This window comes from Bombyx mandarina, chromosome 10 (assembly GCF_030267445.1).
Source record: "Bombyx mandarina strain Sakado chromosome 10, ASM3026744v2".
Lineage (NCBI taxonomy): Eukaryota > Metazoa > Arthropoda > Insecta > Lepidoptera > Bombycidae > Bombyx > Bombyx mandarina.
In genome coordinates this window covers 3,258,853-3,275,905 of record NC_143217.1, presented here as the reverse complement: position 1 = coordinate 3,275,905, position 17,053 = coordinate 3,258,853, and the positions used below count along the sequence as shown (strand labels likewise).

General features: G+C 37.3%; 1 protein-coding gene across 1 annotated transcript in view; it reads left to right on the top strand.

Moving 5' to 3' along the window:
* Nucleotides 1–16,546, top strand: part of LOC114248858 (integrin alpha-IIb) — a 35,773-nt gene extending 19,227 nt beyond the window's left edge. Inside the window, exons 11-25 of the mRNA XM_028182279.2 lie at nt 659–750; nt 1,449–1,527; nt 4,614–4,726; nt 6,526–6,607; nt 6,807–6,930; nt 7,426–7,612; nt 8,134–8,300; nt 8,554–8,635; nt 9,043–9,126; nt 11,536–11,671; nt 12,187–12,271; nt 12,877–13,000; nt 13,653–13,723; nt 14,865–14,919; nt 16,012–16,546. Of these exons, the coding sequence (XP_028038080.2) occupies nt 659–750; nt 1,449–1,527; nt 4,614–4,726; nt 6,526–6,607; nt 6,807–6,930; nt 7,426–7,612; nt 8,134–8,300; nt 8,554–8,635; nt 9,043–9,126; nt 11,536–11,671; nt 12,187–12,271; nt 12,877–13,000; nt 13,653–13,723; nt 14,865–14,919; nt 16,012–16,071 (1,541 nt within the window). The 3' untranslated portion in view covers nt 16,072–16,546. The remainder of the gene's footprint in view (nt 1–658; nt 751–1,448; nt 1,528–4,613; nt 4,727–6,525; nt 6,608–6,806; nt 6,931–7,425; nt 7,613–8,133; nt 8,301–8,553; nt 8,636–9,042; nt 9,127–11,535; nt 11,672–12,186; nt 12,272–12,876; nt 13,001–13,652; nt 13,724–14,864; nt 14,920–16,011) is intronic.
* The last annotated feature ends 507 nt before the right edge of the window (nt 16,547–17,053 follow it).

Sequence of the window (17,053 nt, the reverse complement as noted above, 5' to 3'; positions counted from 1 at the left end):
CAAGGTGGGTGGCAGCATTCGCCGTGTGCTTAGGATTCTCTTTCGGTTCATAATCATAAATACGTCAACAAAAAAAACGCGCCACAACACACACATTATCAAACAATTACATAGTAAAATAAACTGTAAAAAAAACAATCCAAAAGAAATGTAAAATAACAATGGCGCTGTCAATCGCCGATGATTCCTGAGCGAAAGCATCCGCTTCGTCGAAGGTTCTGGCAGTACTTTTTCAGAAAACTGAAAATAAATTGGATTATGACGAGATGCGATACGCGACAATCGGTAAATGAAGTAGTCTTAAAGATTTTGATTTCTATAAATTGGTTAAAACTATTTACTGTTTACTGGTGGTAGGACCTCTTATTTACTGGTGGTAGGACCTCTTGTGAGGCCGCACGGGTAGGTACCACCACCCTACCTATTTCAGGCGTGAAGCAGTAAGGCGTTTTGGTTTGAAGGGTGGGGCGGCCGTTGTAACTATACTTGAGACCTTAGAACTTATATCTCAAGGGGGGTGGCGCATTTACGTTGTAGATGTCTATGGGCTCCAGTAACCACTTAACACCAGGTGGGCTGTGAGCTCGTCTACCCATCTAAACCATAAAAAACAAAAAAAACGTATTTGCGTTGGTATAAATTGTATTATTTATTACAGAACTGGCAGTGGGATCACCGGGCAGTGCTGCTGTGGTGATATTTCGCTCTATTCCAGTGGAATCGGTCGAATTGACAATTATAGGACAAAATGTGAGAGCATTGTTATTTGAACATTTCAAATATTACAATATCATCATTTCAATACTTCATCCGTTTTGAGTAGAAAATATTCTCACTTTCTTTTTCTATAAAATATTCTGTCTTTCGTCGCTCTAACTTTTATCTAACCGATCTTAGGGCATATTGTTTAGTGCAGTATGTAATCTTGTCAAATATAAAACACTACAAAATTTAGATAGAATAATTTAGAAAGAAATTGGACGTTATTATAAATCATGCGTATTCTATGCGGTCATACACATGTGTAAGATGTTGTATAAGCATGTTTGTAATTTAAGCATACAGACATCTACAGTTATCAACCAGCTATCAACCAGTTATCAACCTGGAACAATTATAAACATCCAGAATCCGTTTCATCCTATGACAAGTTCTTCGTCAAACGAGTTTCAAAAAGATACCTCAAATAGTAGACGAATTTGCTGTTATTCATGTGCATCAATATTACACTAAGCATCGGTTGGGATAATCGTTTGATCGACTACTTTCTCAGGAAAAAGAAAAACGCATATAAAAATCACTCATTAATAATTAATTTAAATTAGACCTAAAAATTTAAGTTTAGCATTTTTAGTATAGTCGAACAAAGATAATTTGTCAATTTTAAATTGTAAATAAATCCGCGGAACGCAACTCCCTTGGATGATAATTACTCGTTACATTCACAGAGCTTTAGAGAGCAAGACACAAGCGTCGTTCTGGTTGTGTGTGCACAAATAGAAAAACGAAAACTTGCAACATCAAGAAGTGAGTATTTTATTATAGTTATTGCGTTGTCTACTTACTAGTAGTGACGCCATCTATGCTTCGTTTGGAGAAGTCGCGGCGTGAATTACTCTGAAATGATAGCACAAAAAAAACACAAATACTGATTTTCTCGCCGGATCTTCTCAGTGGGTCACGATTCCGATCGCGTGGTAGATTCTGAAAAGCACTGCTCTTGCTAGGGCCAGTGTTAGCAACGTCCTCAGGTTAGAGCCCCGTGAGCTCACCTACTCGCTCGGTTACGCTGGCCTAGCTTCTAAATATATTATGTATACCAACCGCTATAGGTTTATACCAGCTTGGGTAGGAAAAAAAGCACAAAAAATGAATACAGACGTTTTACGTCAGGGCTTGAGAATTAAAAAACATATACTCAATTGTAAGATAAGCAATAAAAGTGTATTATACTCATTTAGAATAGAATATTCATTTAACTTATCCTCGACTACATCCAGTTCATCTACACGAAAAGAAACAAACAAAAAAGGTGAACATATGTAAATGTTCACGATTGACTTCCACGGTGAAGGAATAACATCGTGTAATAAAAATGAAACCCGCAAAATTATAATTTGCGTTATTACTGGTGGTAGGACCTCTTGTGAGTCCGCACGGGTAGGTACCACCTCCCTGTCTATTTCTGTCGTGAAGCAGTAATGCGTTTCGGTTTGAAGGGAAGGATAGCCGTTGTAACTATACTGAGACCTTAGAAATTATATCTCAAGGTGCATGGTGCATTTACGTTGTAGATGTCTATGGGCTCCAGTAACCACTTAACACCAGGTGGGCTGTGAGCGCGTCCAACCATCTAAGCAATAAAAATAATAATATGGAAAACAGTTTTATGTAACGTTAATATGTACAAATAAACGAAACGTGAATAATTGTTGTAAAATTTGAAGGAACTCCGTAATGAGACGTGGTTTTTAAAGATTGAGTTAATGAAACAGTCAAAACTAGTGAAATTATAACTCGAATTTCTAGAACGTGACTTTCGTTATTGTTTGAATTTTATGACAGAACGCAGTACAGTTAGTCACTTGTTAATATCTGTCCTGGTGAATCTGGAAACGCCTCTGGGCCACTAGTAATCCTTCAATCATAAAAAAGGATGCGTGTACTTATGTACGCGCGTAAGAAGTTATACTTTATTTTTATTAAATTTTATTACTTTTTTTTTATATTAAATAATTAATTATAAATATTTAACGTTAATAATTTAATAATATTTAGTATGAATTATATTAAATAATAATTTTGTCATTTATATTACTAAAAAATGAATGCTAATAGCACTTTTTTTTACGAGTGTACACGCACGAAAGTTCACCTGCGGCTATATTCAGACTCGCCAAGTTACGTCGGTCGTATTGTAATGAGCGATTTAGTGGGCAACTTCATTCTGTTAATTTTGTGTCACGGTGCGCGCGCATCGTAAAATTTCACTCTCATCAATTTTTCATAACGCGCCTAAAGAAGTATAACTTCAAAAAAAAATTGTTAATAACCACGCGCGGTGAGAATGGAGAAGTTCGTGGATGAGAAATGATTATCGTCACTGATGGCGATTGGCAGTCAATCGTCGGAAAACATTTGACAAATTTATTTACCCAAGAACGCATTGTACCCTAGTACGCACGATTTCCACCTCCCTAACTATTCGGTCTGTTCTAATGAGCCTTAAACTACAATTCGTGGAAACGTTCGTTTGTTAGTTCGTAATTGTTAGTTTTTCAATAAATGATTTTTTTATCTACCTCGTAGCTAATGTTACGTGCTGGGGTTCGGGATAAATAAAATTTCACCAAAGTACAACTAAAAACTGTATTCAACACTTAAAACACTTAGACACTTCACAAACACTTTAAAACACTCAACAAACACTTTAAAACTCTCAATTCGCTTGTTCCGCTTCGCTTCAGGTGATCCGTTCGCTGTTTCGCTTCGAGTAGTTCCGATTACTGACTGACTGCGTGCCATCTCTACAACGCTTTTATAGTCGATACCTCTTCCCTAGAATTATCGAGAATATTGTACCCATCTCTAGTCGTGATTTCCGCTATATGTCAATAGATGGCGTTGTAATTCTCGAGCATTCTGGATCCTTCGATATTCGTTCGACTATTCGGCGATAGATGGCGTTACTCTTACCGGCGTAACACTACTATCTTATTTTTACCTCATAGCTACCAAATCGTTGATAGCACGATGGGCTATTTCAACTACGTGCGTACGTGGTAGGTAAGCTCATAGATAGGGCTCAACGTGAGAGGACTTGCTGACAAAAGCTCTAGAGCTAGCAAGAGCAGTGCTTTATTGAACCTACCACCGGATCGGAATCGCGGTCCTCTGAGAAAATTGGTCGGGAAACTCTGTGACTTTTGTCTATGGGGCAATATATATGTTGTGTAATTGTGCAAATGGTACACACGTCATGAAGCACTAAGGGAGTGACAATGTTTTAGTAAAATTGAAAGTTTTTGTTACTAAAGCGCGAACCCGCTTCGTTAGATACCTCTGTTCTGCCTATTTTTGCAGCTGAGCAGTAAAGATTTCCAACTGTTAGAACAACATGATACTTTGAAGGAAACGACATAGAGAATATCTTACCACGAGCGTGTGTGATTGCTCAGTGGGCCGACGCTCCGAATGTTATCGTTGAGAACTTGGATATTTGCATGGTTCACTTGAAAACATCGTTAGCGTTATTCAAGGATGTGTCAAATATTTCCTGTTATAGCTACCAATGCATTGCAACTCAAACTTGATGATGATTTTTTGCCACGTACCATCTGGCTATGGAATGAGCTCCCCTCCACGGTGTTTCCCGAGCGCTATGACATGTCCTTCTTCAAACGAGGCTTGTGGAGAGTATTAAACGGTAGACAGCGGCTTGGCTCTGCCCCTGACATTGCTGACGTCCCTGAGCGACGGTAACCACTCTCCATCAGGTAGGCCCTATGCTCGTCTGCCTATACGGCAATAAAAAAAACAATGATTCAACACCTAGGTAGTTTCTTCGCCAGCATTAGTACCGCAACGAATAAAACAGATTTCTTTTATTTCAGAGCTAGTTGTGAACACTGCAATCACAGGGGAAGCAGTCGTGAAAAATCCAGAGTACTTGATCATTTTAACAGACGAGAGGAAGAAATCATGCGACGTTGTTTCTCTAGAATTGGTATGTAACGTTATGAGCCGTTAATATCCAAACTTGACTAAACGCGCGTAAATTATTTACGTAACCCGAAAAAAACGCATGTGGTTCACATTTCGTGAACCACATGCCGTCTGGTGTAGTGGTAAGTGACATGGTCACTACACAAGGGGTCGCGGGTTCGAATCCCGCCAAGGGAAGATATTTGTATGATAAATATAAATGTCTTTTCCAGGGTTATGGATGTATATTAAATATATGTATGTGTATAATAAAAATCTTACATTTATATCCGTTATCTGGTACCTGTAACACAAGTTCTTTACGAACTTATCACGGGACCAGTTAACGTGGCGTGATTGTTAGTAAATATTTATTTATTTATTTAAATCAGACGATACACTGTCATTTGTTTTTTGTGATTGCCGTTAATACGTTTTGATTTTAAAGAAAGATTGTCTGAAATATAGTTGCTGACTTATCGAAATGACCGCGTTATGAATTGAAAGATCTATGACAAAGGCGACGAAACTGTCAAAGAACTTTTATGCGTTTCAATTGTCAATAGCATAGTATAATAGTCAAAACAGTTTAAGACGAGTAGAGCTGATTAGAAAAAATGATTTTAAATACAATAGGAATACGTAATGTTTTAAATTGATGAATTTAGTATAGTTATCCATAATACAGTAAAAAAAAATTTAAATTCATGCAGGAAAGTACAAAACTAATAGTTAATTCATGATGTCATCGTTATTAGATATAGAGTGATATTTCTACTTAGCACCCAATTTGAAAAACCTAAAAATGCGATAGTTGATTAATAAAGAGGAAATTATTGTCCCCTTAATATTCCCACATTCTTTTATCAAACAAAACGTGACTGAGATGAACATGCATTCAATACATAATAATATGTGTATGAGAGTGAAAAAAGATTTTCAAATCTACCCTCGAATTTAATTTAAAAAGTACAATTTTTTTTAATTAAATCATTATATTTCAATTGAATTTTGTAGAGTTGTTAAGAGATGTTTTCTAGTTTTTATCGTTTTTTTTTTTTTTTTTTATGAATCTGGGTTACTAAACAAAATATAACGCCCATAATAAGATTATGATTTTGGCTTTATGTTCGTTGTTACCATTATATTAATTTGTTCATTTACTGGTGGTAGGACCTCTTGTGAGTCCGCACGGGTAGGTACCACCGCCCTGCCTATTTCTGCCGTGAAGCAGTAATGCGTTTCGGTTTGAAGGGTGAGGCAGCCGTTGTAACTATATACTGAGACCCTTAGAACTTATATCTCAAGGTGGGTGGCGCATTTACGTTGTAGATGTCTATGGGCTCCAGTAACCACTTAACACCGGGTGGGCTGTGAGCTCGTCCACCCATCTAAGCAATAAAAAAAATAAAAAGTTGAGACACGAGAACGAAGTCACAATTGTATTGTAGAATGTCTATCGCTGTTCAAAAAGAAACGCCGAGCAACCCGACTCAACTGAAAACATCAAAATTAATGGCAGTTCACATTAGATTTTGAACTTTAAAGTCAGGGTTGCAAAAATTATTTCAAATTGATGTTAGATAGCGCTATAATTCGTATTCGTCGCTATAATTAGCAATAAATAAAAAAGTCATACGCTGCTGACACTTGCAGTTTTGTAGGATACTACCATTAACAGAAGGTAGGTGGCGCGGAAGTAGTTTTAACCAATAAATATTTTTCATATATGTAGCATTTGCAGTAAAGCATGTTTTGTTTACTAAATATACGTAAGTAAATAACTATAAAAAAGCGTTCTTATATTGTAACGAATTCCAGAAATACAAAGAATCCGGAAATTATAATTTCACGGCATCAATTGACATAGCCCCTGAATTGAAACAAGCAATGAAGTTAAATGGTAAGTATTCATTGTTCAAGCGTAATTTAGGGTGGATTTTTTATTTTAAATAGTGTTTTTAACTGATATTTTTTTTTCTCATATTTATCACTAATCTTCTTGACTTCAAAAGTAAATCGGTTCGGACACATAGGAGAATTGTACGCAACAAGTTTGACCGTGCCCATTTATATATACATAAATGATGAATATTTTTCAGTTTTTGACCCAGAGTGGTTCGCTTTAGATCAACGTAGTCGGCAAAAGCAATCAAAGACAATCCAGCGCTCTTGCACTGGCGATGATTGCTTACCCAAATTGTCGATAAATTTGCATTGGCTCGGGTAAGTTTGAAATACTGATGTAATTAAATTCGTTGTATGGAGTCAGCCTAAAATATCGTCATTTATATCTACTAGTCGATTGCTCGAAAATATTCAGGAATAGGTCAAATTCTATTTTGTACAAATCGTGTAGATATTGCATAAATATGCTTTTTATGTAACATATTTTCTTTATTGCTCAGACAGGTGAACGAAGTCACGTCCCAACTGATGTTAAGTGGCTACCGAAAGCCAATAACTGTTTCAGTTTCAAAAACAATAAGAATTTTAATCCATCATGGGTGTCTCGTTTTTAACAAGTCCCACTGAAACAAACAGCTGACAAGTAATTTTTTTTGGGCACGTTGCATGTTGTAGATGGATTGCATGGAGGAACAAAGTCCCTCGTACTAAAAATTTAACCAAAGACGTACGATAGCCTGCCGAACTGAACGGTGCTCACAGCGGAACGTCTTTGTGAAGATAATAAAAATCACGATCGTTTTTTTTTTACAGTGAAAAAAAGTTTGATGTTGGCTTCCAAGAAACCGAAAATTTATTGGTAAACGTAAGAAACGATGGGCACGCAGTAGACGGTGCCTGTGTTTTACTGGAAGTTAGCGGGGCACAGCTGATCAGCGCTTACGAGAAACACCTGAATACCTATACGATTCTATTGAAGCCTCTAAGGAGGGAGGCCGAGGTTTGTAAAGTTACAATCAACTGAAAGATTTACTGTTTATAAATACGCACGCATTCGCATGTACTAACTCTTTTTCTTCTTCTTTTTGTCCACCTTATCCCACTAGGTGGGGTCGGCACAGAAAATTTTTCTATTCCATTCTCTTCTATCAGCCGTTATCTCAACACTTACTCCTCTCTTTCTCATATCGTCATTAACACACTCCATCTATGTCTTCTTCGGCCGACCTCTTTCCCCTCTACCTTGCACTCCACTACGTTTTCCATACACCTCCTAGTCACATGCATCTTCTGTCTACGCATCAGATTTCCATACCACGCTAACTGCATATACTAACTATCCTGCCCATTTTTGGGGCTAAGCAGTACTGTGTTCCAATTTGAAAGGACTGCATTTTTACAATGAAATTGAGATTTCAACCTCATATCTCACTCGAGCTCATTTCGGAACAGTTTTTTTTTTCAAATATTGGGATTTAACAGCGAGAAATATTTGATTCTAAATTAGATTTTTTATTTCAGAGAAATGTGTCAGTTACAGTAGATATGAGTCACATTAATAGTACAGACAAGCAATTAGGAGTAATCGCCAAGGTATACGAAGATTGTAATACCAAAACCTTACATGCCGATAAAGATGAAATCGAAGTTTCTTACGTTATAAACGCCGATAGTATTGTAATCACAAGGTGAGTTATATAGCGTTTATTAGATATGTTGGTTTATTATTGAAAAGAAACAAAATGGTTATTAACTCTAGGAATATGTATACTAAATTAATGAAAAATATTTATCAGAACTTATTAAAAATACGTTTACATAGCAATACTTCAGTCAAATTAATCTGGAGGGAATGCATCGATTAAGAAAGCTTCATTGTACCCATACGTCTCAAATTTTCATCATTATAATAATATAAACTAATCTATGATCTGTTTTCAGTTTGTCTCAAGAACGTGTACTGAGCGACAACGATTTCACCAGTAACAACAATACCACAGTTGATGATGTTCATGAATATATAGTATGTTGTTTAATATTTTTAGTATGGATTTGGCGTAGTCAAATCGCGGTCTTGCCAAGAAGGACCGATTTAAAAGAAATAACAAAATCCTCGGAATCTAATTTAATTGTTTGATAGTTTTTAATTCTTTAGAATTGACTAAAATCAGTAGTTTTAATACATTATATATTTAAATTATATATATTTAAGATAGATTGGTTCTTACCGATTTGTAATCGACTTGTGTGATTAGTGCACCAGAATGTTACAGAAATGTTCGTTCTTATAATTTCATCAAAGACTTAAATGATTCTTTATAATTTTTTACTTTGCCAGCAAATATTAATAGAATAATGAAAATCTTAATATGGAAATTAACGAACAAATTAATATACTTCATAATTATAATACACATGAATTAATTGTAGATCAGCAATGAGGGTACCGTGACGTGGTTGAATGAAACCGTAAACCTCATCATTGATAAAAAACCTTTTATGACGCATTACGAGGTGAGTAGAGCAATAAAATTTGATTTCTATGCTTTAGTAGAAGTGAATATAATGGATCGTATCACATATACATTTAGATAGGAGAATGTTACAAGATAAGTTTTTCCAAGACATGCCATGATAGTTTAAGCTAACGTGTGTGCTTGAAAGTAAGTATCTAGCGCCTATTTTTTCTTGCCATAGACCAGAGACAAGCTCGCAGTTTGCTATCTAGGTAATTATTGGTGCTTTAGACTTTCGTGATTCTCCGTCCATCTTGGTACAAGGTCAAAATCTTAATTTATTGTATGATGTCTTAAGCCCTTCATACTAGAAAATCCAACTGGTTTGCCACAAAAATAGGCTGGATACCAGTTCGTGATGCATCCTTAAGACAATCTTAGGTCGATATTGAAAAAAAAAATGTAGACCAGTTGATCCGTTGCTTGAAAGAAGGAAAAGCCGATTAATAATAACCAAAATCATAATCGGAGACAGTCACGCACGACTATCAGGCCCCAAACTAGGATTCCTTGTATTATGAGAACTAGAGACTGTAATACATGATAAGTACATACATGTGTTTTATTGCTTATATTGGTGGACGAGCTCACAGCCCAGCTGGTGTTAAGTGGTTATTGGAGTCTATAGACATCTATAACGTAAATGCCGCAACCCACCTTGAGACATGAGTTCTAAGGTTTCAGTACAGTTACAACGGCTGACCCACCCTTCAAACTGAAACGCGTTACTGCTTCACGGCAGAAATAGCCTACCCGTGCGAACTCACAAGAGGCCCTACCACCAGTAGCCTTCTACATATATACCTTTAATTGCATTTATTGATTTAAAAGACTCGTACAAAGAACAAACAAATTTGTTCATCACAGGAATAATAATATAATAATAAATATTTTACTAACAATCACACCACGTTAACTGGTCCGTCCCCTCCTATTTAGCTTATTCGTCAACGATATTCCCCGGTCGCCGCCGACCCATTTAGCTTTATTCGCCGACGACACGACTGTTTACTATTCTAGTAGAAATAAGTCCCTAATCGCAAAGAAGCTTCAGAGCGCAGCCCTAGCCCTAGGACAGTGGTTCCGAAAATGGCGCATAGACATCAACCCAGCGAAAAGTACTGCGGTGCTATTTCAGAGGGGAAGCTCTACACGGATTTCCTCCCGGATTAGGAGGAGGAATCTCACACCCCCGATTACTCTCTTTAGACAACCCATACCCTGGGCCAGGAAGGTCAAGTACCTGGGCGTTACCCTGGATGCATCGATGACATTCCGCCCGCATATAAAATCAGTCCGTGACCGTGCCGCGTTTATTCTCGGTAGACTCTACCCCATGATCTGTAAGCGGAGTAAAATGTCCCTTCGGAACAAGGTGACACTTTACAAAACTTGCATAAGGCCCGTCATGACTTACGCGAGTGTGGTGTTCGCTCACGCAGCCCGCACACACATAGACACCCTCCAATCCCTACAATCCCGCTTTTGCAGGTTAGCTGTCGGGGCTCCGTGGTTCGTGAGGAACGTTGACCTACACGACGACCTGGGCCTCGAATCAATTCGGAAATACATGAAGTCAGCGTCGGAACGATACTTCGATAAGGCTATGCGTCATGATAATCGCCTTATCGTTGCCGCCGCTGACTACTCCCCGAATCCCGATCATGCAGGAGCCAGTCACCGTCGACGCCCTAGACACGTCCTTACGGATCCATCAGATCCAATAACCTTTGCATTAGATGCCTTCAGCTCTAATACTAGGGGCAGTCTTAGGGACCCCGGTAACCGTACTCGTCGAACTCGACAAAGAGGTCGACGTGCAACCTAACCCATGCATCAGCCCGCTGAGTTTCTCGCCGGATCTTCTCAGCGGGTCGCGATTCCGATCCGGTAGTAGATTCATTGGCGAAACAATTGCTCTTGAGTTGTTAGGTCTCCTTCGGAGGCGCTCGGGCAGTTGTTAGCAAATCCCACCCCTCTTGGCTGAGCCTTTGCTCGCCCACCTGTCCTGGTGAAACTGGAAAGGCCTTCGGGCCACCAGTAAAGTTTCAATCATAAAAAAAAAAAAAAACTGGTCCGTGATAAGTTCGAAAAGAACTTGTGTTACAGGTACCAGATAACGGAAATAAATGTAAGATTTTTATTATACACATACATATATTTAAGACACATCCATAACCCTGGAAGAGACATTTATATTTATGATACAAATACCTTCCCTTGGCGGGATTCGAACCCGCGACCCCCTTGTGTAGTGACCATGTCACTTACCACTACACCAGACGGCCGTTAAATGTATGTCCGATACGAGAATCGACCTCACCGCCCTCGTTAGGAGTGCTAACTACTGCACCGTTGAGTAAATACAGACCAATCTTTACGTTTTTAATGTTTTTATTTAATTTAGGTTTCAATAACAGCTTTGGATAAATGTAATGAAACCGAGCGAGATTCACAAATTCAGTTTAGTTGTAAAATCAATTTAAGGCGTTTGGATACTGTGAAGATAAACATAACGATTTCCATTGGAAAAGATAGTATGAGTGAGTAGCATACATTTAACTAACAAGTGCACGTTTTTGACTAACTTTATTTGCTCGGTGTATGGGGCAATGGGATTGCGACGTCAGTAATAAGTAACTAAATTATTGTCTTCATGTAAACTTCCACGATTAAGGAACAATATGACATGTCCTTCTTTAAACGAAGTTTGGGGAGAGGATTGAGCGGTAAGCAGCGACGGTACTCACCATAAAGGATGGCGTACGCTGATCTGACTACGAAGGCAGAAATAAAATAAACATTGCATCGTCAATATTAAGATTTTTCTGTTTTCCTCTTTCCAAAATGGGCCAATTTTGATTTCTTATGCTTTTTAATTTGGTTGTTTTATTAATTTTGGAATGATTCCCAAATATAGGAACATGGCAGCGGTTGATATGTATATCGTATGCAAATATTTTTGCTATAGTTTCATTGATTCAAGTAGAAATATGAAATCATTTGCATCGATTGAATGAGTTTTTTTTAATTAATTTTATAATTTACCTACTTTCAGTAAAAAACATAATTGAAAATAAAATAATAACATCATCACATATAGACCTTTATTTGGGATCGATCAAACAAATGAAGAACGCCAGGTAAGGTTTTATCTGTTTCATATATAACTAAGAGCATTGGACGAAATAACAATTGCATTAAATTATTTTATTAGCGAAGCAAATCACTAGGTCTGTCCAGTTTGAGTACAGACAATTTAATATTACTAGAGGTCCCGCAGTAGTCGAAATTCGACTATAATTAATTGGAATTGTAAGTTTGTACACTATTAGAATTGTATTTTATACTTCTATAATCACAAATTTCACCAAGACTACACTATAAAAAATATTAACAAAGACAAACAATATTTAATCTCAATATGACAACAGACGTCAAGAACAAAAGCTTGACAATAAATAGTATGCATGCGTGTGTGCGTCAAATACATGGTATGTAGTGTGTGTAATGTTTTCTTTATTGATTTAATGTATATTTTATGCATTATTTAAAAAAAATATTAGCATTGTGCACTTCTTCTCTATATTCTCTATAAGTGTAGAAATTTTCATACTCCTCCGTCCGCGCAATTTTCGTAAAAAGGGATACAAAGTTTTTGCTTCACGTATTAAATATAGATAATGTTAGAAAGAACCAAGTTTATTGTGTATTCTTATTATAAATTAAATAAGTGTTCGTGTTTCAGTGTTTCGAACAAATTAACATATTACACTGAGAATCCATTAAAGGACAAGAAACCGATGATTGTACTGATCTCCCTGGTCGTTGCAGTTGTTATTTTGGTCATAACATCCTTTGTCTTGTTTAAGGTAAGTTGAATAGAATCCGATGGGGGATTATAAATGTGAAAGTGCGTTTATTACAATTTTCACGCCTTAACTACTCAATCGATCATAATTTTCGGTACACGTTGTCAGGGGTCCAGAAAAGAATCTAGGGTACCTTTGGATCAGGCCTTTGCTTTTGATGAATAAGCTTTTTGGGTACAAGTAAGCTAAATGAATCTCAGAAGTACCAAAAGCAAAGATTAAATGAATCTAAAGGATTCAACCAATCCAACCTTGCACCAAAAGATATTTTGTAATTAAACTGGATATTTTATGCATAAATAAATGAATTTTAGTGTGTTTTATTGTACGTGACTGAACACTCGCACGAATTGGTGGCTATCTGAATACTTCAGGGAAGGTTTTTGACGCGCTATTATTTTTTCTAAATTATTTTTTAAAATCAAGGTTATTGGATTTGAAACGTTTTCGTTTTGAATGTCAACTTTTTATTTGCATATCTAACTAGTCTTAAGAGTTGTTGTGGAGACCATCAGAGAACTTAGAACTCAAGTGACAACTGATTTGGTCATAGTATTTCGATTAGTTATTCGATTGATCTTCACATGGAAATCTAGCCGCGATTCTCATAGTGTCAAATGTATTATGTGTAATGGATTGTACGTGTTTTCAGATCGGCTTCTTCAACAGAGTAGAAAAGGAAAAGACGGAAGATTTAAAAAAAACTATTCGCCGCAAATCCCTGTGAGTCAATTTGTAAAACTTTATAAGTGAACCTGTATGTATTGCGCACAATAAGAAGAGGGTAATGTTCTGGAAGCCCAAAGGGCAACAGCATTTAATTTGCCGACATGAGCATAAAATTTGACATTAGACAGATTTGATGCATCCGGCAATGCTTTACAGAGCTAAGCAACTATGTATAGGTTAAACCGAGTAGTCAGGTACCAACTGTTAATAAGCTTATGTAGTACAATCTGTCAATGTAATTAGGTTCCACAAATCAGACATCCGTCAGTCATCCGTTTAACGGCCGTCTGGTGTAGTGGTAAGTGACATGGTCACTACACAAGGGGGTCGCGGGTTCGAATCCCGCTAAGGGAAGATATTTGTATGATAAATATAAATGTCTTTTCCAGGGTTATGGATGTCTATTAAATATATGTATGTGTATAATAAAAATCTTACATTTATTTCCGTCATCTGATACCTGTAACACAAGTTCTTTACGAACTTATCACGGGACCAGTTAACGTGGCATGATTGTTAGTAAATATTTATATTTATTTATTATTATTATTATCCAATTCGATTCGATTAAGAAATGTTTCGGATTGGCTTCTACTCAGAAGAGATAACATGGTGTACTGAAAATATAAATGAATATGAGTAGATACCAATATCTTATTTGATTGTCTATTACTGTCGCGAGATAGTCATTAGTCGAAGTAGTTCTGGTTTGTAGAATGGGGGGCCGTTATACTATACAAATGCGACTTCTATTTCGTGTCTCAAGGTGAATGATAGCATTCACGTTATGATGTCTTTCCTTTCCCGGAACAACGTTTTGCGGGTCGTGTGACACACAATAAGAATACCAGAGATTGAGATCCGTAGAAAATAATATTATAGTTATACAAATTAATCTATTATGAGGGAGAGATGTGCTCCGCACTAAACGCGTCAATCTTCCCACTTTACCTTTTCATGGGTTCTGTCTAATGCGAGGCTCGGACGTGGGTTGTTGAGCGACAGGAGGTTTTAGTCGGTTCGACTCCGACTAACCCCCCCCCCCACCCCCCCGCCATCCCCAGTGGAGGGTGGGAGTCGGCAATTTCCTCCTGACCAAAAAAAAAAGACTAATTAATCTGTGCAAACATTTCAGTAAAGGATATGAAGGTGCCAGTGCTGTTGATGATGTGATTCAGAACGGTAGTGATGTAAGTCGCCCAATTTTTTTTTCTTTCAAACGAATTATTTATTAAGTTATCAGGTCGGTATCTTTTCGCTTTGAAATTAATGGTCCAAGCTGTGATACCATCGCACCGCCCGCTACCGGAGTTGAGATACTACCTGGAACTACTGCGGTCATCCACAGTGCGTTTCCAGAGAGCTTTTTTGCCATGTACCATTCGGCTTTGGGATGAGCTTCTTTCCACGGTGTTTCCCGAGCGCTATGACATGTCCCTCTTCAAATGAGGCTTGTAAAGAGTATTAAAAGATAGACAGCGGCTTGGCTCTGCCCCTGGCATTGCTAACGTCCATGAGCGACGGTAACCACTCACCACCAGGTTGGTCCGCACAGGTAGGTGATGCATTTCGATTTGAAGGGCGGGGTAGCAGTTGTACTGTTAAAAGTGAGACCTTACAACTCATGTCTCAAGCTGAATAGCGGCATTTACGTTGTAGATGTCTATGGGCTCCGATGACCACTTAACACTAGGTGGGCCGTGAGCTCGCCCATCCATCTACTAAGCAATAAATAAAAAATCTCACATATGACTACGTGTCGCAACGGGTTCATAGGTCTGTCTTCTCAACTGAGTTGAAACATTGAAACTCTGCATTTTTTATTTCGTACCATCAGCCATAGCTACGATATGCGCCATATACTCTGCGTGTAATCACTTCCATCAGAGAAGAACTCAGGAAGTCGCTGATTCAAAGCGCCTGCGACCGGTCGTTGTGGGAGTTTTGAAGTTAAAGGCTTTGTTCTGTTTTTTTTTTATTTAGATTGTTGGACAATCTCACAGCCCATCTGATTTTAACTGGTTACTGGAGCCCATATACATCTACAACGTAAATGCGCTACCCACCTTGTGATATAAATTCTAAGGTCTCAGTATAGTTACAACGGCTGCCCCACCCTTCAAACCGAAACGCATTACTGCTTCCCGGCAGAAATAGGCAGGGAGGTAGTACCTACCCATGCGGACTCGTAAGAGGTCCTACCACCAGTAAGACCGTCTGTCGTTCAGTTGAGAATTTTATGTCACACATCAGCCTGCTAATGCATTCTCTATTCTTTACAGTCGCAGACCGAGCTACATATTAACGACCAACTAGAAGTTGTAACATCATTGGAAGATTAAAATATTTAAAAGTTGGCTTATATGAACTTTATTTTTGATCTTGATTTAAAAGTATATGAAATATTTAAGACTCGATCGGCAGATCCCTTCAAGATTTTCATAATTTAGTTATTAGCGTACGTAAATATGGAAGTTACACTGACTCGGAATTGTAAACATACTTCTCTTGTAATTATGTACAATTTGTTCTGTAGTAATTATGTCAAATTACTTCTAAGAAGCTTTGTATTTTATGGTAACCCTTTCACGCAAAATGTTATATTAACTTCCATTTAAATTAATTTTCCCGTCGTAATTTTTTCTTTTTTTTACAATATTCAATACTTCACATGTAATCTTCGTTTAAAGATAAATTAAGTTTAAATAATATTCAAAGGTTTGTTCAATGTTTGTTCTATGTTATTAAATACATAATGAATAAAATTTTTATGTTAAGTTCTAGGAAAATACAGTAATAAATTATTTTGATATTAAATTGTCTTTTATATCTTTGATATCTGTTACGAATTGGAAATCAAGATCATATTATTGACATAATATACATAAATATGCCTGTACTACAATTTATATATTAAATATGTCGGCGCAAATATGACTATTTACCTACTGATCATCAACTAATTACTCTGTGATAAGAAATTGATGTTAAACAGTTCCTTTTATTGTAATTTCAATACTTTAAAACGTGTTTGAAAAACGTGTAAACCCGCTCACGTGTTTGAAAAACGTGTAAACACGCTCACGTGTTTAAAACGTGTCAACACGCTCACGGGTACGAAGCCCCATAAATACGGCTGTGCTGTCTAGCACTGATGGATTCGTGTCCAAGCCGTTGTACTGTACGGATATCTCTGTAACGTTGTTATGCTTCTCATGCAATATACGAAGTTTTCGTGAAGTTCTCGTGAAGTTTTGTTTCGGAAACCCAAACATGAGTCATTCGTCAAGAAAGTGATGACCGCGACGTCAGCGGTGCTGACGT